At 36.1% G+C, this 21,839-nt stretch overlaps 1 protein-coding gene across 1 annotated transcript in view; it reads right to left on the reverse strand.

The window, feature by feature from the left end:
* Positions 1–612: 612 nt before the first annotated feature.
* VWA3B (von Willebrand factor A domain containing 3B) overlaps positions 613–21,839 on the reverse strand; it is an 84,716-nt gene continuing 63,489 nt past the window's right edge. Inside the window, 8 exon segments of the mRNA XM_088144466.1 lie at positions 613–893; positions 2,294–2,303; positions 5,244–5,251; positions 7,451–7,692; positions 9,300–9,397; positions 11,722–11,859; positions 13,996–14,120; positions 16,002–16,092. Coding sequence (XP_088000592.1) covers positions 613–893; positions 2,294–2,303; positions 5,244–5,251; positions 7,451–7,692; positions 9,300–9,397; positions 11,722–11,859; positions 13,996–14,120; positions 16,002–16,092 — 993 coding nt within the window.

Genomic DNA, 21,839 nt, shown 5'->3' on the forward strand with positions numbered 1-21,839 from the left:
CCTTCTCTATCTGGAATCCTACCATCTCTATCTGGTTTCACTGTGTAACTACTCCCACTGATAAGATTTTTCTAATATTCGATTGGATTCTATTTTTCATAATGCAAATCCATTCTTCTGTGCCTTGCACTCTGGCTCAGTAGAGAACAACACCTGACCTTCTATGGGATGTCTTTTTAAGTTTTTGAAGAATGCTATCATATCCACATTTAATCTTCTCTTTTCCAGGATAAACATATCCAGTTCTTTCAATCTCTTTATAAAAATTATGTTTCTAATTCCTTGATCATTCCCATTATCTTCTCTGAACCTGTTGTCTGAATCCTTCTCAAAGTTCTTTGCCATACTCTCCCATTAATACCTGCACACAGGTCTCCTATATAGAGGAGTGTGGCACAAAATAGATTATGCATCTATGCTTTATTCTGTGTCAGTATATCAGGCAACTGGATGGCCAGGATTGAAAAGATCTCCTTACAGAGATCTTGTCATGCTATATAATTTTAATATAAACAGTTTAATATCAAATTAAATGGTTTATTCAGTATTGATATAATACAGCTTCGAAAGTGGTGACTACTTCCCTTTCCCTGTTTTCCATCTGCATGCTATTTATTTGCAACTGGCAGGACTGTCTTTCCTTTGAGCTATGTGGTATTGCTGAAGCCGTCTCGCCAACTCTTCAACCTTCTCAATGCTGGAGAGGGAGGCATTGCTGCTGCTGCTGCTGCTACTGTTGTAGCTGCTAAGCTCCTCAGAGACACACTGCTGGTACACAGAAGCATAGTGAGAGCTCTGAAGACCATTAGGTGGGATACACACAGTTGCCTTTGAAGACAGACAGGTCTTTTCAGCACTTGAGGCATAACGAAGTGGCAAGCTTTTGCAAGCAGCTGCTGGCACAAAAGAAGAAGATTAAGGGAGAAAGAGTTGAGTGAGATCAATTGAAACAGATTTGCTGCCTCTTAGACAGAAAAAACAACAAAATACACCATTAGCAATAAAGCAAACTGTTCTATAAAAGAGAGGATAAAGGGGAGAAAAGGGCCAAGCTGTCCCAGTCACTGGCTGAAATAAATATAGAGCTCCTCCATCAGCAATAACTTTTGAAATGATGTAATTGTAAGCATGTTGTTGTGGGCCAAAGAATGCATGTGTGGAACTCCACTGTCATGTATAGCAATGTGATGGATGTATATATGGAAATGTGGAAGCAGAGCATCATGATGTTAGTACACCTTTAAGACTGTTTGTTTAAAAATCCCCTAACCAAAGCTTCAGCCAGGAATGGGAAGCCAAATAGCTCTCAAATGTTAGATTACATTTCCAACAGCCATAGCTAATGGTGAGGGACACTGAGAAAATTGCTCCCCAACTTTGGGGGAGCCATAAGATTCCCCATTCTTGAAGTCAATGGGTATTGTTGGTTTTAGTAAGATTTTTGTTAATGTATTAAGGATCAAGGTGGTACTATCATGAAGATTAGAATACCATGGAATCTGTGACTTGACAATAAAATTTGTGTACTTCTTAGCAATCAAGCATTTGTTTTACAGCAATTTCATGAAGACTGTTTCTAACTCTATGTATATGTTTGCACTGCCCGGGTGTTTTATAGAAGCTTTTGTTTGTGCACAGGAAAGTTCTACATTTCCCTTAAAGTCCCAAAGTCAAACTTGTCAGACCTGACTTCAAATGTTCTTAGACATACAGTACTTTTTTGAAGTAACTCTTGTGTCTGTCTTGAATGTTAATAATAGGGTTCACTGATCATGCTAAAGTCAATTTTAAATCCTAAACCCAGGTTTATAAAATGCACAGCTATATAAGAAACATGCCATACGATGGCTGATTCAGACAACATGCTGAGACAATTGTTGAGTTCCCATAAACTGCCCAGCCCTACTTTATCCTAATCTAGTGTGCTGTGTGACCCCATTCAGTATGTGGTATGTTTGAATTTGACTTAATGCAATGTGTAAACTCAGTCATTATTATGTATAAATGATGGCTTAGTATTTTTATTTATTCCACCAATGGTTTACTGGGTTGTTTACTGAATTTACAACCCACCTACTCCTACCCCCAAATAATGGCTACATTCCCACAATACACTGAATCACAAACTAGTCGATCATATTTTAGTCTTCCATCATGTGCAAACTCAATTCACATGGCCAAATTATGGTTCAATGTGTCATGCAAATTCCCCAAAATTGGTTTAATTGAGAAAGCTATGGTAAGAATATCGTATGAACACAAATAATGAATTATCTAATTAAGGCTACAAAACGAGTACAGTACTGTAAAAAGGGATATCATATGAAAACTAGAAAAAGAGAAGCCAGTCTACCTGGAATTTGGATAAATTATACTTGTAAGCCCAGCTACGAATAATAACTTTTTAAAGATCATACTACCAAATGCACCATAAAATATTTATTCATATTATGTGTTTTATTGATGTCATGTCCTATGATTTTAATGTACAATATACACTAAAAGAAGACTCATGAGAATACATTGTATCAATAAAGGGAAGTACAGTTAATGAAACAAAGGCCAAGAAAAATATAGTAATACAATAGTAAAGTAAGAATATTATACTTTAGACAAGAGATAGCCAGTCATTCTAGGAAATAGAAGGTGCACACATTCTATTAAGAAACCAAATTTCAATAATTCACTCATTTCAGAATTTACTGTTTAGAATTCTATTGTCTTCTGCAGTTCCACAAAACATACAGAACTAAATACTAAAAACTAATATTTATTGTGAGTCAGGTGCTATCGTTCTTCAGCAGAATAACTCTGGCTAGCTCCTAAATTAAACCATACAAAAATTATTTGCCTACTTCAAATGGAATACAATGTAAAAGGCTGGGTTCTTTCATCATGCAAGCCACAATCCATAATCCATGGTTTACAAACCAGAATAGTTTGGTTTGTACCTTGCACTAAGGCTAATGTGGTTAGTGCATTTTGGTTTAGTGTGAAAAGTGAATCCAGTCATAACGTGGTGACTACAGCTTTTTCTACAAACCTTGGTTAAAAAAGTCTTGGTGAGATTGTGTACGAACTAAGTCATTTTTGTGAAGCAAAATTACAAACATATGAGCATACTTATGTAAGTACTGTATATAAGTATTTTGAATATCACAGAGTTAGTTTTGTAGCTGGTAGTATAGGCCGTGCATTTAATTTTCTTTATCTAGTTTTTTACCGATTGACCCTTAAAATGTCTAAAGTACTGCAGGAATTTTCTGTTGAATGGAGTATGTTTGCTTACCTTAAACATATATTGAGTTTTAATGCCTAAATCATGACAGTAAAAAGATATTTAACAAAGAATATACACCTTCTGATTTTATTCTACTTTTTACATCCAGGCCCCATAGTCAATGGATTTATGCTGCTCTCTGTGGAATATTCTCAAAAGGGGAAAAAGAGCCATACATTCAAAGCATTCATATCAATGTTATGCTTTGCGACTACCTTAACTGACATGAACAAAAGAGCTCTCACAAATCAAATGCTGGATAAAGCCTTCCTGGCACGTCATTGCTGCTTTTCAAAAATCCAGTAGTCATTTGACAGCATTGTCTCATTAACATTCACATAAAATCAGACTGGGTTCTGACTCTGTACTCTAAAGATAATACATCAACATAAAAAAGAAACCTACTCAGCCACAGGAGAGAAAAAACAAATGCTTTTCTTTTAAAGTTCCATACCATAGTAATTTTCATTATATTGAAAGCCTGGGGAATTTTTTAACATTTATATTGCTTTTTATTGCGTTAAAAAAATTAAAGCATAAATCTAAAACAAGCAAGTTGTTTATATCGCTAGGCAGAAGAAAATAAGGACAGTCTCTGAGTTCTTGCCAGGAGCAGACATCAGCCCCCATTGATTCGAATCATAGAATGGGAAAGTTACATAGTCCAATCCCCTTTTCAGTGCAGGATCCACTAGAGTATGTCTGATTAAAAACATCAGTCCCTAAAAATCTTAATGCTATACTGACATCAAAGGTTAAATGTGACATGGGAGGTGAATGTTGGTATCTGCATCTTCAGTAGGGAAAAATGCCATCCTCCGGTCTCTTCTAAGGTTTAGTATTTTGGAGTTTCTCAGCCCTCCTACCAGATCAATGACCCTGAGAGTGATGCTGGCAGGAGCATAACCCTATGACATTTAGATGAGTTGGGTGCCAGATGATGATATCAGCTCAGAAGTCACTCATTTAATTACTGGAGGACAGCATCAAACTTTCCTAAGTAGATTTGGAGATCATGAGGTGGTCAAGGCAAAGCCAGAATGAAGTGTGATCAGTGATGGGGCCAGTACTGAAAGAAAAGTTCCTCATTTAACAGAGTACATACCATTGGAACATGGACTGTGAGAAGTATGAATCAAGAAAACTTGAAATTTCCGAAGTTGAAATGAGGTATACTGCATTCCATGTTTTTTAAGAATGAGTGTTCCAAGAATAAGTGTACTTAAAGTTGATCAGAATGGGCCAATTTAAAAAAGATGATTATATAATATACCATTCAAGGGATGTCCATATTAAGAAATGAAGTGGCAATGATATTAAAGAAGGACTTCATTAGATTTTTTTTGGCTATAACTGAATATAGTACAGAATCATATCTATTAGAATTAGCAGATATCCAGAATTGCTGCACAGTGTTTCAGGTTTGATTCTGAAAAGTTACTCTGGAGTTCAACTGAATATGAATATAGCACCTCTCAGCAAGAGATAAGAGATACTTTGAAAACCAGTAGGGAAAAAAATCACAAAATTTCAAAGAGGAACAGATCAAAGTGGCCTTCTGAACAAGCTATAAGTGGCTTTCTGAACAAGCTTTCTGAACCAGCTATAAGCAGGGAAACAAGGAGGATGGAAGCCATGGACATACAGTGGGCAGGTAGATTCTAATATCAAGCAAGAACAAGGAAAGCTATTTCAATCAATGGAGGAATATAACAAGAAAAGAAAGATGAGAGATCTTTTTACAAAGACCAGGCAAATCACAAGAAAATGTATGCTTAAGGTAGGAATATTCAAGAGCCAATTTGATGTAGTGGTTAAGGCATCAGGCTAGAAACTGGGAGACCATGAGTTCTAGCCCCATCTTAGGCACAAAATCACCTGGGTGACCTCGGCCAGTCACTCTCTCTCAGCCCTAGGAAGAAGGCAATGGCAAACCACTTCTGAAAAACCTTGCCAAGAAAACTGCAGGGACTTGTCCAGGCTGTCTCTGAGAATCGGACATGATTGAACGGACAGAAAAACAAAAAGGAATATTAAAGAATATGGATGATATCTGATGTAGGCAAATGAGATGAAAGAAAGACGGAAATACTATACTGACAGCAAGCCAAGATTTCATCAAAATAATGATGTACTTGTCCGTGATATGACATGAAAGGGGCAGAATTTGTGTCACAGTGTATGCTCTGTCATTTGTGTGCACACACACACACACACACAACCTCCATGGATGCCGATCACTGAAATCTTTTTCAAACAGGATTATAGACTATTATAGACAAAACACTTGTACAGTGGGATTAAATTTAGAAATCAATTCCAAAAGAAAGTGAGTTACAACAGGCAACAGATCAGCTATTAATCAGGAAAGCACCAGGTACAGATAAATATCCATGACCCATTTAAGCTACAGAACAGGCAGTGTGAGAGCAAGGACTGGCAAAAAACAATGTATATGTCTGTACTGAAAAAATGGGATGCAAAGAAATTTGCAAATTAGTGAACCACTGCACTAATTCCTCTCACAAGCAAAGTTTTGCTTAAGATACTACAAAGAAAAAGAGCTGTACAGGTAGAGGGAAATGCCAAATGAGCAGGCAGATTTAAAAGGAAACACAAGATCAAACAGCTAATAAAAAATAGATAATGGAGAGGAAAATAATATATAATAAGGTTTACCTCTGCTTCACTGATTACAGCTGGTCTTTTGAGTGTATAAATCATGCCAGAATGTGGACTATATTAAGGTTAGCGGGTGTGCCAGAACACCTAGATATCCTTCTGATCAAATTTTACAATGAACAAAAAATTATAGTAATAATTCAGTCTGGAGAAATAATATTCAGAATAGGGAAGTGAGTGAAGCAAGAAATATATCCTTATCTGTTTAATTTATACAAGGAATACATTATAAAAATGGAAGGATTAGAAAAGGTGACAGAATAAAAATTGGAGGTAGAAATACAACAATCTGACATACGCTAGCTGAAAATCTTAAAAATACTGTACTTAGAACTATTCATTATGGAAGTAAAATACGGAAACTGACAAATCTAGGTTAATGTAAAATCTTAAAGACGACAAAGGTAATATCAACCTATATGATTTGTAAATACACCCACTCCTCATTTAGCAACTACCTTGGTTAGCAATCATTCACAAATACAATGGTAATAAAAAATTCATTTTCTGACCAATGCGCACATTTATGACCAAATTTTGTACACCTGACAAAAATGCACACTGGAGTGAGACTAATGCTGGCATAGCTGTATGAGAACTTATCTGAATGAGTCAGCAGCAACCAGTGATCTTCTCAGTCTCTCTCTCTTTCTCTTTCTCGTGTTTGCTTAGGGACCATTTCACTTAACAATCTGGTTGTTGGAACATAACTCAATCACTAAACGAGGAGTGGGTGTATTCAGCTGTTAGTAAAGAAATAAAGGTGGTAGACTGTTTTACATTCTTGGGCACCAGACAATATGCTGGAGAAGTAAAAAGGAGATTCGTCTTAGGGAGGAAGGCAATGACAAACTTAGAAAATATCTTGAAGGAGATTTCAGTAACAACAAAGATCAGAACAGTTAAAGCAACAGTCTTCCAAGTGTTAAAGTATGGCTGTGAAAGTTGGACATTAAGAGAACAGACCTCTGAATTATGGGTTACCATGGAATGCAAGAAGAACCAATCAATCAGTTCTGGACCAGATAAAAGGTGACTGTTCAACAAGCAGAAAATAGCATATTGTGGGCATGTGATGTGAGCAGATGATGGATTAGAACAAATGATTCTGTTTCACAAGGTTTAGTGAAGAAGAGAAAAGCAACAGATATGGTAGATGGAAGTGATAAAAGGAATGACTGGAATATCCTTGTTGTAGAAGGACAGCCATCTTATCAATGGAACAGTGGTTGAGCCTTTTAGATCTGTGTGCATGTAGAATGTGTATGTATGTGCACATATACATGAAATAGTATCTGGACAGTCTATCCTTTTGGGCCATCTAAGAGTCTATGAAATAAATGGCAAAATTCCAAATGTACATACGCTAATAAGGCAAAGAAAAATATCAAGTGGTAATGGATGAAAAGACCTAATGGAGCAATTCCATCTTAGGTACTTCTGAATTTACAACCTGTCTTACATTTTTATCCTGTTCACTTATTGTACCTGAACTTTCTTCTTTGAGACGAAAACATGGTGATGAACTATTTTCTCTTCGTTTAATTCTGGGGATGAATAACATCTCATCAGAGTCAGATGAAGACCATTCTTTACAGCGCTCCTTTTTGCTCTTAACTCTTCCTCTTCCATTCCTTTTCTTCCAATCCCCTCCTACAGAGATAGATTTTTTCTCTCTCTCAACATCTAGAATTGGTCTATGGAAGTGCTTCGGGACCTTTACATTTGGTCTATAATTCAAAGGAGGAGACAGGATGAAGGTAGGTATGGTGCATCTAAAATTTCAGCCATCATTTTATATATGGAATGACAAAGAGAGAACTATAGCAGCTCTCAATATATTTATATCTGTTCTCTATATACATTCCATTCATTACTGTATCTATTCTCCCATATATTACTGATAATCCCCATCAAAAATACTTTCCATTTATGGTATTCACATTGCCATTCATACATTAACTATTGTAAACTCTTGACTGAAGAATGGTACAATCCCATCTGGGATGGTCTTCCTCTTCCACTGAGCGCACAGCTTCAGGAGGGGCACACATGGAGAGCTGAGGGAAGAATGGGGTACGTGCCTAGCCAGCCAGATCAGCTGAATGAACCCTCGTGATCAGTAGAGTGACAGATCAGATCAGACCAGACCAGACCAGATCAGCTTTGCATTCTTCATATATTAGCATATAGCATAATGGTACAAAGGAGAATCATGACAGGATTATTATAGCAAGGACTCTTATGTTACTTTAAGAGTCCTTGCTATAATAATCCTGTCATGATTCTCCTTTGTACCATTATCACACAACCCTTTTCTAGGTCTCTTTTGTTGTTAGGATAGGTGTCTACAGGGGCGGGGAGAAGGAGTGGGTGATGAAACCTGTGTCATGACATCATGATGTAAACTCTGTCATTCATTAGTGTACCAGAATCAGGACACCAGCAGGGAAGACCAAGGTTTGCTTTGAGACATCACTGCACACATGCCCTCATTTTTTGGTTATCATGACTTGCTGCAGATGCCTACGGCAGTTAGCTAAATTTTAGCAAATACGTTCCGCTGATATCACTGCAATTCAGAAAATGAGGAGGTTCATTTTGATAAAAAAAAAACCTCTTCCAGATAATAGCTTTAAAAGGATTCAATTATTAGACAATACAATTATTTTTTAAGCAGATTAGATGCCAGCCATAATACATTAGGCAGAGATGCCCTTCTGCAATGGCAAGATCCTTGCTCAATAAAATAGAACTGAAATGCAAAGGTATTTTTCTGTTAGTGCAGAGCATTACATGATAGTTTCTGATAGCTCTTGAAAAATAACATAAAGCACTTTCTTTCATCTGCCTATATCAAAGCTCTGCATTTTTGGCAGGTCTTGATTGCAAAGGCTTTGACACCTCACTCATGGTTCTACTGCCACACTAAAAGTTTAATTTGCACTGGCAAATTTCATTATCACCTACTGTACTTAAGGGGCAAACTAAACATGGACACTACCTGTGTGGCACTGGGATCTTAGTGAGTGGGGAGTGGGGAGATGTGAAGGGAAGATTAATTTTTTTTCCCCTGTTTCATTTCCAACAAGTATCATCCTCAGTTGTTATTTGCAGCAGGAGGATGGTCAGTAACGATTTACTTTCCATTGCTAACAGTATCCACAGAAGACAGAAGTCATTGGGGAACAGTCTTCATACTTTCTAAAACTAAGAATCTGTCAGCATTATTGATAGTCACACTAGCAGTTTTAACAGGAGCCCGGTTTAACAGATATCTGACTGTATGCATACATGCATTTAATTTATAAAATGAAAAGCATTCATTCATGCTCACATGAGGTAATCCATCATCTTGGTCATGTTGATGTAGCAGCAGGAACAGGTGTACCTTCTATGACTTATTTTAATAAGCCCATTTCGTACACAATGATCCTACAGTAAAAAAAAAATTAAAAAATGAAATTTTGATTTTTAACCTAACAAATTACAGATCATTCAAATTAAAGAAACTTGTTACACAGTCACAAAAAGTGATAAATTGGTTAACTGTAGTACACAATGAGGTCCCAGAATATTTTAAAAGATAAGCATTATTTACTGAAAAATAGTTGGCTATACTTCAAACTTCCACAAGAAAGATCAATCACTAGACTTCTTCAAAGTAATGTCAAGGAGAAGATTGTTAAAACAAAATGATATTGAATAATTACTCTATGTTATTGTTATTATTATTGTTTTTAATTATATTATTAATGTTATTAATTATGTATGTTTCTCATGCTAGATACTGATTTATCTATCTGGGGAGCTGAAGCAGAAAACACCATGCTAACCTCACTACTCTGTTTTAGGGACAAATTGGTGTCAACAGTAAAATATATAGCCATTTTACAAATTGCCTGCTCTTTTTATTTCCAAGAAATAAAGATACAAAAAAGAAAAAGAAAAAAATTACGCATATTAAAAAGCACATTATTAAACCTTGATTATTGTCTTTCCATTACACCAGCAAAGAGCTGGTTATAAACAGAGAGTAAACTTATACATCAATCCAGGATTATAAATCTGAAGTAGAACTGTCTTTCCTTCATAAGAGTCATCTTTTTGCTATGCCCATGCTCCATCTTTGTTCATATAATGATAAATTTCAAACTTTTCATACATAACTTAAAATCTTAAAAATGCTCATCTTTAAACCATATTACTCTTTCCAAAACCATATTAGGAAATGTGTGGATATTAAAACAAAACTTGAAGTGCCACATTGGGGCAACAGCGTCATGAAGAAGGTCTATCTATGTAGTTGCTAAGAGTCAACACTGGCTTGAAGGTGAATAATAATCTTTTTTAAGGATGGACAATATTACTGTCTGTAGCAAATGGCCCAGGATTGCTACCAAAATTTTGGCATCAACGTTTAGCAAGAAATCAAATGATAGCTTGCACAATCAGCAGAACCTTTACCAACCACAACTGCAGTTATATAAATCTAATTAAAGGAAGTTAGAAAAACCATATTCAAGAAAGCATAATTCTAAACCTCTAACAAAAGAGGCTGAAGCAAAAAAAGTCAATATATACCAGTCAATAAGATAGCAACTAGGACCAGGAGATTTTCCTGTTTTCATAGATTTAATAGTATCTATTATTTCCTGAAAATGATAAAAGTGCAGCTAAACAAACAGCTTGGTCATGTGTAGCTTTTGGAAGAACCATAATATTAAAAAAAAAAAAATTTTAATTCCTTGGTAATCTTTGACTCAGCATTATAAAGTTGAGCATTGCTAATTTTGCGAATTGCTAATTTATTAGATCATAGTTATTATACTCTGCCCTGAGCATCCTTAGTAGAAATAATACTGGTTTGTGGTAGCTGAGTTGAGAGGCCAATAATTAACCCAGCATTCCCTTGTTCCAATATCCTTGTTTATGTAATTAAATGAATATTCTGCATTAAGTGCACAGAGGGAATTAAGTTCCCATTTAGCAGATATAAACACTTTTTATAATTTTAGTGTAGGTTGTGCTGTATATGTACTTAGAGATTCTTATTTTCCAATTTTTCTTGTTTATAGATTTTATTTTTTTTCAGTGAAGGATATGCAATAATAAAACCATGAATATAAGCGTTAAAAGCATCCCAAACAACCATTAAGTATGCAGTTGTCTGTTTTTTTAAAAAGGAATTCTTCAATATAATTCTCATGTCTTTTATAAAAACTTTAGGCTTTAATAATAATGTATTTAAACACCATCTGGGAAAAACAAGTAAGACTTTTTTCTCCTCCTCATTATTTTTGGAATATAACTGGATATTACAATAGGACCTAGCTTATCTATCTGATCTATTTAATGACTGAGATACTAAAATAATCATCTGGAACAAATCTGGGGTGAGGAAAAAAGCATATTCTTGCTGTGAAAGTTTCAGAGGTTGCCATATATCAGTCAAATTAGTGCTTGTGGCACTTTTCATGCACCACAGAGCAGGAATTTAAATTAAGAAAAGATGAAAGAAGTTATATGCTTCCCATTTAATCAGTTAACCCAGTGTTCCTCAACCTCAGCAACTTTAAGATGTGTGGACTTCAACTTCCAGAATTCCCCAGCCAGCATCTTAAAGTAGCTGAGGATGAGAAACACTAAGTTAACCAGTCAAAAGATGAGGAAATAGTTCCTAACCTGGTAGAGGTTGAGTTGGTACATTCAGTGCATTGCCATTCCAACCAGAAGTAATTTTCTCATCGCCTACTTACCTTTTTATTGTTGTATTTCACAACTGTGTAGAGTTTATCATCTGAACTAGCTTTATTTGGTGTTGCTATGACAACACCAGGGACATAATACTCTTCACCCAATTGCTTCCTTATTCTGGTGAATACATAATCTCCAACCTGTTGAATAATTATAAAGTTGGGTTGAACACACCCATCTTAAATGTAATTGTCCTGAGCTTTTATCTTCTGAATATTAAGAAAGACGACAACACAATAAGAGTAATCAAACATATATACAGATTTTTAGTTAAAAAATTCAACCCATGCCTGACTCTTCTCTGCAGTTAAATTCTACTCCACCCAAAAAACTGAACAGAGATGAACGCACACTTCATCCCCTTAAAAGTAAAAATAGAAATATAGTCTGGGAGTGCTTAACAGACACTCAGTAGCCAAAATGGCAAGACGTGTTTAGTTTCAGCTCCATCTGGTTTGTTAGCTATAGTATGTCCTGAACTCGGATAGCTTAGCCACAATGATCTTGTCTTCGTAACCTCATGTCTTGTCTACTGTAATGTACTTTACAGGGTTCTGCTTTCGAAGACACAGGCCTCAACTGATTTAAATGCTAAAACCTAGTTACCAGATGCCACACCACAGCTGTTCTCTGCATTGTACTGTAGTGATCTGCACCGGCTGCTAATTCTCTTCTAAACCCACTTCAAGGTCAAGATACTCCCTTCACAGTATATACCATGTCAGCCTTTAAGGCTGATGCAAAGGACTTCCTTCAGGTGTCCTTGATGGAAAATGCACAGGAATAGTTATTCTAGCACTGCCAGATATAGGCTGCAAAAATCCAGACGCGCATAGGATGGCAGCAAAGAATTAATTTTTTTCTTCTTCTCCATGCTGCCATCTAACGGTAGCTCTAGCTATCTGGCTACCGCGGTTCTTTCACTACAACGCTCATTGATCTTGAGGTGTATCGAGCATTATGGAAGTTCAGCCTTGCCAGCTATTCTTAATATGCACTTTTAGACTTCTGGTGCCATTTGATGCTGCTGTATTTAAATATGATTTGTGGTTTTTACAACTGAGCAGTTTCATGAGTTTTGTGGTCTTTCATTTTCAGGAGCCTCCTGAGATTTTGCATAAAGGCCAATAAATAAATAAACCATTCTTATCAAATATATAAAGCATTAGGAAACCTCTTAAAAGATGCCATCTGAACCTAGAGTTTCCCTCATCCTTCATAAATTATGGAAATTGGAAATAACCCGATCATTATTAGACTATAACCTCTATTTTAAAAAAGGGTTTAGAATTCTGCATGGGGCCCATATTAGTTCTGGCATTTTTGTTTTCATTTTTGAAAAAACAGAAAAAAAAATCAAGGGTCAGTTTATTTTATCTCATGTTTTTTCACAAAACATTGCCCAACTCTGATACTTACCTGCAAATAAACACTACAGAATCTAATAGGGCGCACTTCTAATTTGATTCGATGAGCTGCATCTGACAAAGAGCTATGTGTATAAATTGAAAATGAACTACATCAAATCACAAATCAAGACTGTTGATTGACACGAGCCATAAAATTAAAAAAAAAACAACTACTGAAACTTGCATGGAATTGCTGTTCCACAGAAGGCTCTTTCTCTCTCAACTCTGCAATAATTTTCATCTAATAATTTGTGCTTTATACTGTATGTTCAGCAACCCAAGAAGAAACAACTTTTAGTCCCAGGAAGAAAACAGGCAATGATGTCAATAGCAATTCCTTTCCCAAGGTGAACAGCAATGCAGAGTTGATTTTGATCAAGACTGCAATGTGGGAGAAAAATAGGATAACTTCCTCTCCCATGCTCCACATCCAAATCTTGATCTCTTCCCCACCCCTGTCTACTGTAAAGACATTCACCCTTTTCACATATTGCTTATATAGCTATTATGATTTATTAAAGAAACAAATGTTAAACAATATGGTACAATAAATGGAACACAACCCAAAGTATATAATGAGTACCCCTTTCACTCAGCAAATTAAGGAGAACTATTTCTTTTTAGGGAAGACAGCTGGCTTTCATGAATTCTCTAGACCTAGTCATTTTCACAGGAATGAGGAATTCCCTGCATCAAAATTGGCCTTTTAGCATACAGATACAGTAAACCAGCTGCTCTGATCTCATTTGCATTCATACAGAACTTTCAAATATATTAAAATAAAAAGCATATTGCCTTAAAAAAGCCCCATGCAACCTAAACTTAACAAAGAATTTAAGTTATCTTGAGAAACAGCATGTTACTTACTTGCAAAGGTGGACAAGGTGTTGCACCTCCTATAGGCATAATGAACTTCAAGGGAACAATCTCAGTCTGCCCATTAAGAAAATCAACAAGTGCATAAAATGATGTGATGCTTCTTATCACTATTCCTGAAACAAAAATGTGGTGAAACCTCCACAATTCAAATTACATGCAGAACATCCAAATACATCTTCACATTTCATCACCATCCTCTCTGTTTAAAAGCAATTCATGTATAATGGAACTGAAAAAGGCCCCACCTGAAGAAAGTGCAAAAGAAGTACTGCCACTCAAAAGAAGATAATATGGGATTAAACAATATGATCTCATATTGAGTTGATTCAATATGATAAATCATTATTGTGGCCCCACCACCAACTGAACCTTGAAGAATGCTCAGATGAAGCCTTCAACATGTTTAAGGAATTCATCAGCAGGACTGAAGGAGCAAGTTCCCTCTCCAACCACATATCTGGCAAAACTGAAAGGGTCTGTATGCATGTACCTGTATGCACATTCTTCCATGCTGGCAGATCTTCTTGTTTGGAGTTGGGTGTTTTTAAATGTATGAAAATAAATACAAACAATTAACTGCCCATAATCCAAAACACCCCTAGAATCTCTTTTCATGCTCAGAAAATGTACATAAGGTTGGCTGGTCCTACAATATTGATGTACTTCAAATTTCATATCCATAATTTATCAATGGCAAACAACTGAAAGTGTACCAGTATATATGTTCACATTGAGTCAACTGTACTGGATCTTTTAAGACAGGGGTTTTCAAACTTTTTCAGGCCACGAACTCTGTTATGTAAAAAAAGAAATTCTTGGAACCTCTGATCAAGAGGCAAAACTCTAGTGATAGAAAACTGGCTGTGTTTGAGTGATTTTTTTTGGGAGGGGGGTCCTTAGTCTTACGGAATCCCATCAAGTTTGAAAAAGCCTGTTTTAAGGCATTCTCTCTTTTGGAAACACTCTGGAAAATTGAGCTGTAGGTCATGAAATGAAAGTCAAGAAAATGCAACTATACTAAGATTTGGGAACCAAAGGTAGTCTCACTGGCAATCCCAACTATAAAAAGTCGGCACAACTCCCAACCTTCATAATGACATATTCCCACCCTTTCTCCTGGCATACCCGAATTTTTGTTTCTCCAATTCTGAAACCTACGGCTGGATATTAGACTTCATTCAATCAAGCAGGAATGGAAACTCCTCAGGCAAGGTTACAAGAACTCTAAGAGCATAGGAATATTCACTGAAGAAAGCTAGGAAGCCAGAACCAACTACTGGGGTTCAAGAACTAGCCCTAGGTAAAGATACAATTATCCAACCCCCTTCCATTGTCCTACCTGCCATATGTAAGAGACGATTTGTCTCATTTGAACAGGCTGGCCTCTTTCCCTCTGTCCTGTGTTTTTGAAATGATCAGATTTGCTCTTATCTTGTCTTTACTACCTGTGTGAGAACTAACTCTCATACTGTGGATGCTTTAAAAACGGTTTAGACCACAAGCAAGGATCAAGCACTTTGTTATTCATTAAAGCTGTGTGCCTAGAAAAAGGTGCTGTTGCGTTAAGGAATCCACTCATGAAAGGTAACAGAAGTAGTGGCATATTTTTTTCACATTTGCAGGGAAGCTTGAAAAAAACAGACCACTTTAATACATACCTAAGACGTGCCATACCTGTGTGAGATGGGAAGCGTTTCTTCCCATGTTCAAAGCAGGCAAGGCCCTACAATCATCCAAGCCTGTTCTTTTAAATCTTTACTATTACGGCCAACATTCTTTTTTGTGTTTAAATCCTAAAAGTGGTAATCAACTCTGTTATGCATGCCTGCTCTTAGCAGGGCCAGCTGAATGTTGGTACACCTGGATAAATTGTGCTTGTGCTACTAGTTGTACTTCCCATTCAAAACACATACCGGGCCTCGAGACCAAACTTTTTAACTGGTGTCTTTCGGATAGAATTCTATCCCCAATATATTCCTGGAGACAGTACTTACCTGGATAATAAAATCCTGTGCATTCTGATCTTGCAATGACCTTTTGACCTTTGAGATAATCAAATATTTTTGTTTTTGGTTGTTTCTTTGCCTGCAGTTAATGAAAAGGTCTGCATTATATAGGGAACATCTTTTTTTTTTATACCAGATATTTTCTTTTTCTAATGTATCATAACAGAGTCAACAGAAAACAAAGGACAGATAGTTGGGGCAATATGCACAAAACCTTTAAAACTTAAGTAGAATGGACTTAACAAAAATTTGGTCCTCTATAATAACTTCGATATTTATAATGAACCAAAGAATTAGGATTCAGCAGTATAACACTGGCAATATAGATACACAGATACACAGACTTGGTTCAGGCCACCATCCTATGTCTCCTTAGAAGTAAATCCTACTGAACTCAATAAAGTTTCTAGCTAAGCACTTTCCATTATTATAATTGTTATTGATGAGGTTTTTTGAACAGTACAAATGATAACAATTGAATCCAAAAGTTATAAATATCATTCTAAACAAAAGAAAAGAGAACAAAATGCAATATAATACAGGACAAATTAAATTTCTCTGTTTTCTACAATATCAAAAAAGTAATAAAATGGGGCTTATAGAAAACTTGACCAACAATTTTTGAAAAATAAATTAAACCAAAGCTATAAAGAGTCACATTGTCTGATCTTGTCTCTTCAACAATATAAAGCCCATGCAAAGGCTGAAAGCTTTTATGTAGAGTCTGGTGCATGGTCATCCTTCCAAGAGAGCCTAATCACCTTTTTCATAACATTCCAGACACAACATTTCCAAAGTTCTTCACAGACTTTGGGATAAACACATAAGAGATTTGCACTTTCAGTCCCTAAAGACGTCAGGTCACAATGCTAGGAAAAAAACCTCCAACTTCAGCCTCAGACAGTTTTTGCCAACTACATCATACAATATGATTAGTCGCCCTCTGAGGGAGATAGGCGGCATATAAATTTAATAAATAAATAAACAAACAAACAAACAAACACCACAGAATCATAAGGTTGGAAGGACCACTTAGGCCAGTGTTTCTCAACCGTGGCAACTTTAAGATGTGTGGATTTCAATTCCCAGATTTCTGGGAATTGAAGTCCACACATCTTGAAGTTGCTAAGGTTGAGAAAGCCTGGTTTAGACTATCAAGTCCAACATTTGCTCAGTACTGAAATCCAAATGAAAGCATATCAGGCAGATAGCTGTACATCTTTCACTTGAACTGCTGAAGGGAGCTCCCACCTCTCTAAGTAATTGGTACCACCATCAAACTGCTCTTACTGTTAGGATTTTTTTTTCCTGATAGTTAATCAGAATCTGCATCTGCGTTCCTGTAACTTAAATCCATTATTCTGTAATGAAGAAAACAGGCCTGGACCATGTTCTATCCGACATCCTTCCAGATATTTGAAGCATGCTATCATATTCCCCCTCAATCAACTTTCCTCAATGCTAAACATACGCAGATCCTTCAAATTCTCTTCATAGGATTTAATAGTTTCTATGTCCCTAATGTCTTTGTTGCCCTTCTCTGATCTAATTTTTGAAATACCTTGTAAAGTTTGGTGGTCAGAACTGGACACTGCACTCAAGATGATCAATGCAAAATAAACTGGAAAGATTTCTTCCTGTGATTTATAAACAATATGTCTGATGATGCAGCCTAAAACTCTATTTGCCTTTTTTTTTTTTGGTAGCTGTGTCACAATCCTGGCTCATATTCAGATTGCAATCAACTACTATTCCAAGTCTTTTTCACAAGTACAAACCAAATATCCCCCATCCTGTGTGCTTAATTTTTTCCCAAGAAAAGAGCTTTGGGTTTATCTCTGTTAAATTTCATTTTGTTACTTTCAGTCCATTTCTCTAACATGTCATGATTATTTTATTTCTGTAAATGCTCTCACCCAGTTTTCTGTCATCTACAATTCTGATATGCATTTACTTCATCTCTTTAAGTAAATATAAATATTGAAGAGGAAAGGATACAGCGTTGAATTTTGTGGTAGTCTACTCAAAACCCTTCTCTAATTTGATGACGAATGACTAAGAATCTTCCTTTTTCTTCTTTTTTGAATATACAACATTTGCTCTCCTCAGGTCATCTGGAATAATCCATTCTCCAGAATTTCTTGAAGGTAAGACACAAGGTTGAACTAGACCATCAGTACATTCATTCCATACTTCAGATGGTCAATCATGGTCAGTTAAACCTCCGTTTATTCATTCAAGGAAATTCTTGACCAGAATTATCAACTGTAGTTTTCCATTCTCAGCTTCACAATGTCCTTGTGGAACTCACACTTTTTGATGGAGAAACCAGAGCTAAAGCTGCTTTGTCTTTTTTATCTAATAACATTTTGTCGTCTTCATTGAGCAGTTAGTACATTGATTCCTTCCTTTTCATTTTATTTTGAACACACCTAAAGAAGCCTTTTTGTTATTTCTAGCATCCTTTGCTAACCTTGGATCAATTTTTGTTTTTCTGACACTCTCTAAAGTTCCAGGCTACCTGTCTGTACTCTTCCTTTATGAGTCAGTTTCTTTCCATTTCCTATGTATGTCCTTTTTTCAATCTTGGTTCTTTACTAAGCTCTTTCTGTAGCTGTATCGGCTTATTCTGCTGTCCCTTTTTTTTTTTCCTCACTGGAATTGTTTGCAGTTTTGCTTCTGAAATCCCCTTCTTCGGGGCAGGGGGGCTAACCCCAACCTAATGCATCTTGAGCTCCTTTTCTCATTAGCTTGTCCTGCCTTTCCCTGAATGTATTAAAATCCACTTCTGGAAGACCAAGATAGGTATTTCACTACACTAAGTTTTAGATTCCCTTAAACTCCAGCATGGTCACTTTCCTCAAATGTTCCTGCTACTTCCACTTCTTTAAAGTCTTTCCTATTCTTTCCCACTTCCAGAAAGAAAAAACTCTCAGCAAGACAAATGAGGAATTTTCCTAGAAGACCATACCTGACCAACAAATATCATTGTAATTGAAGTTTTCAGTCAATACAGCTTCATGCCTCTTTGAAGATCATTAATTTGCTTATGAAAAGCATTATCTGCATCTCATCCTTGTTGTTTGGGTGGGTGATAATAGACCTCAACATTATTTTTCTTATCCCTTCATTTGTTTTAATCTAAATGCTCTCTACAGCATCACTAAGTTCATTTATTTGGATATCTGGGCAGGACTTTATGTTTTTAACACACAGTTCAACTCATCCTTCTTGATTACTACTTCTGTTCCTTTTGAACAAATTGCATCCTTTAGATGTGGCCTTGTGTACTTCCCAGAACCATTGGATGGGGCAGCATAGACATTAGTTAATATATAAATAAATATCCTTCAATTGTTATATTTCATGAGGTCAAGAGGTCATCCTACCTATTAAATATTTGCCTTTCTTTACTAAGAACTCAAGCTTATTTACCATACTTTAAAATTTTCCTAATCAAGCTCACCATAGTTTGGCCAAGCACATTTTTACCAGTCCTTGTGATGTGCAACTTATCTTATACCTCCAGTCTGTTACTGAGATAACTCACAGCAGGCTCCCAGAAAACCAAATCTCTCCCATTAACAGAATGTTTGACTCAATACAAAGGAGTTTCTTCTGTTTCTATATTCTAAAACTATCAATTGTCAGAATCCTCGCAAGATTTAATAGTAGATTGTTAGGTTGGCTAGTTTAGCAATTGCTTTTTATATGCTGCAGTTCTGCCATTGTAAAAGGAGGGGCGAGAGAAGGAATGGGAAACTGTTAGAAGCAGATGGCTCCTTATCACAGGCACTGGCATGCTCAAGGTCGTACCAGCAAGGGAATCAGGAGACCAGGAGGTAAGGGGGGTGAAGGAGGGAAAAGTAAGAAAAACAACTTTTGGCGCGCTCAGGCTGAGTCTTAGCAATGCTTTGGAACTGTACACTTGTTCTCAATAAATGAACTTTCTTTTGAATCAATATTGGTTGCAAGGAAAGTTACTGGATTTGGGATCAGCAGGTGGCAGATCGTTACATCAATATTCTTTTGGAGAATTAAAAACAGTTAAGTAATATTTTGCTTCCTGGGATCATCCTACCTGAGGCCTAACTGTCCTGATGGATAGTAAGATATTTTATGCTTGTAATGCAAGTAATGAATCAGTCCAGAAAATAAAATTGGTGGGAAAATGAAAGAGATGATCATGGGACAATTTACATTTGGAAGAAAGGATCTTGGGAGATTGGAAAGACAGTTAAAAATCAAAATTTCTTAGGGTATGTAAAGTAGTTATAGGGAAACTATAAGTGAACAGGTCAATCAGTTGAATGTTGCTTAAACAGAAATCTGATTGTTGCCAAGGAACATATATCTTTTGGATCGCCTTTTACTTTGCAGATCCATTTAAATTAATGTAGTACAAAACATGACCTCTTCGTCCTGAGATAAGCATAAAGTACATAAAACATTTTGTATGTACTTTATAAATATGAAGCATTCTTCTCTCTTTCTTTCTCTCTCTCTCTCTTTTATTTTTGCTACGACTTTGCAATTGTGCTTCATTTTCTCCAAAATTACTAAAATGAACTGATTTTAATTTGCCAAATATACTTTTCACTGAATTTTGTTCAAAATTGAATTATATGTTTCCATCTTAAGACACATAGACCTTCAAAATCCAGATTTGGAAACCAATCTTTTCACAACCATCTACTTATATACTATAATGGCAATAATACAGCCTTATCTATAGATTTATTCATGCAATTCTTTAACCTATTTAATAATCCACATGAATAAAGCAATAATCAAAAAGTTGATCACTGAGGGCATCCATAAAAGACTAACTTCTCTTTGATAGGTAATAAGGTTAGGGGTTCTTAAGAAACTTATTCACACTAAAAATAAAAATAATAGCAACAACAACAACAACAAAACATTGGCATTGACAAAATCACCATCAGTCAATTGCAAAAGGTGGCTTTACTTGGAACAGCTTACATCCTGCAAGAATAACTTTAACACCATCAAAAAAACATCTGCCTATCCCAGGCCCTTGGGAAGGACTCGATAGATGGATAAAAACGCCAAATCCAGTCTAAACATCTGGCTGACTGTGACCAACCATCATCATCATCATCATCATCATCATCATCATCATTTCAAGAATATTACCCTGGATACCTATTTGCTAATATACACAGGCAATAACTAATGTCTGCTAATCACATTTTTAAATAACTATTTTTCCAGGGAAAGAGAAATTATATGTTCATTTAGGAGGATAGAATTCAAAAGACTAAAGCTTTTTATTTTTTTCTTGTAGCAAAATGAAATTTTGAATGCTGCCTACATTTCTGCCCTTCAGTTCTTAAGGCTTTAAGGATGCAGATTAACAATGACTAAGGATGATGTTCTGACTGGTCTGCTATAATAAGGTTGTCTCAGGATAAGTGATTGCTCTGCGTTAATCACATCATGTCTATAGCATATGTTGGTAGTTAGGAGAGGAGGGAGGAAGAAAAGAGCCAGAATAAGCCAGTGAACTATGGAAACATTTCAGCTGATGATGAGTTGGTACTAATCAAGGTCGCAGCAATGTTATTATTGTCTAATTTTTCAATCTGGCGTATCTGAGAAGAAATATACATCAAATATTTAAGCAAGTATAGACAGCAATAACCTCAATGCAGGGATTCTCAAAAGGTGGGTCATGAACCCTTGGGGACATAAACAACTTTGAGGAGGGTAATTCGTTTTGGGAGGCTTGTCCAGGCAAAGCAGGGCGGCTGCCAAAACTGATTGTCCCCCTGCTTGAACAAGTGCATATCCAGGCAGAGCAGA

Source organism: Python bivittatus, unplaced genomic scaffold (genome assembly GCF_059951505.1).
Source record: "Python bivittatus isolate LINGU-HERP-01145 unplaced genomic scaffold, Pbiv_v1 ctg000350_np1212, whole genome shotgun sequence".
Classification (NCBI taxonomy): domain Eukaryota; kingdom Metazoa; phylum Chordata; class Lepidosauria; order Squamata; family Pythonidae; genus Python; species Python bivittatus.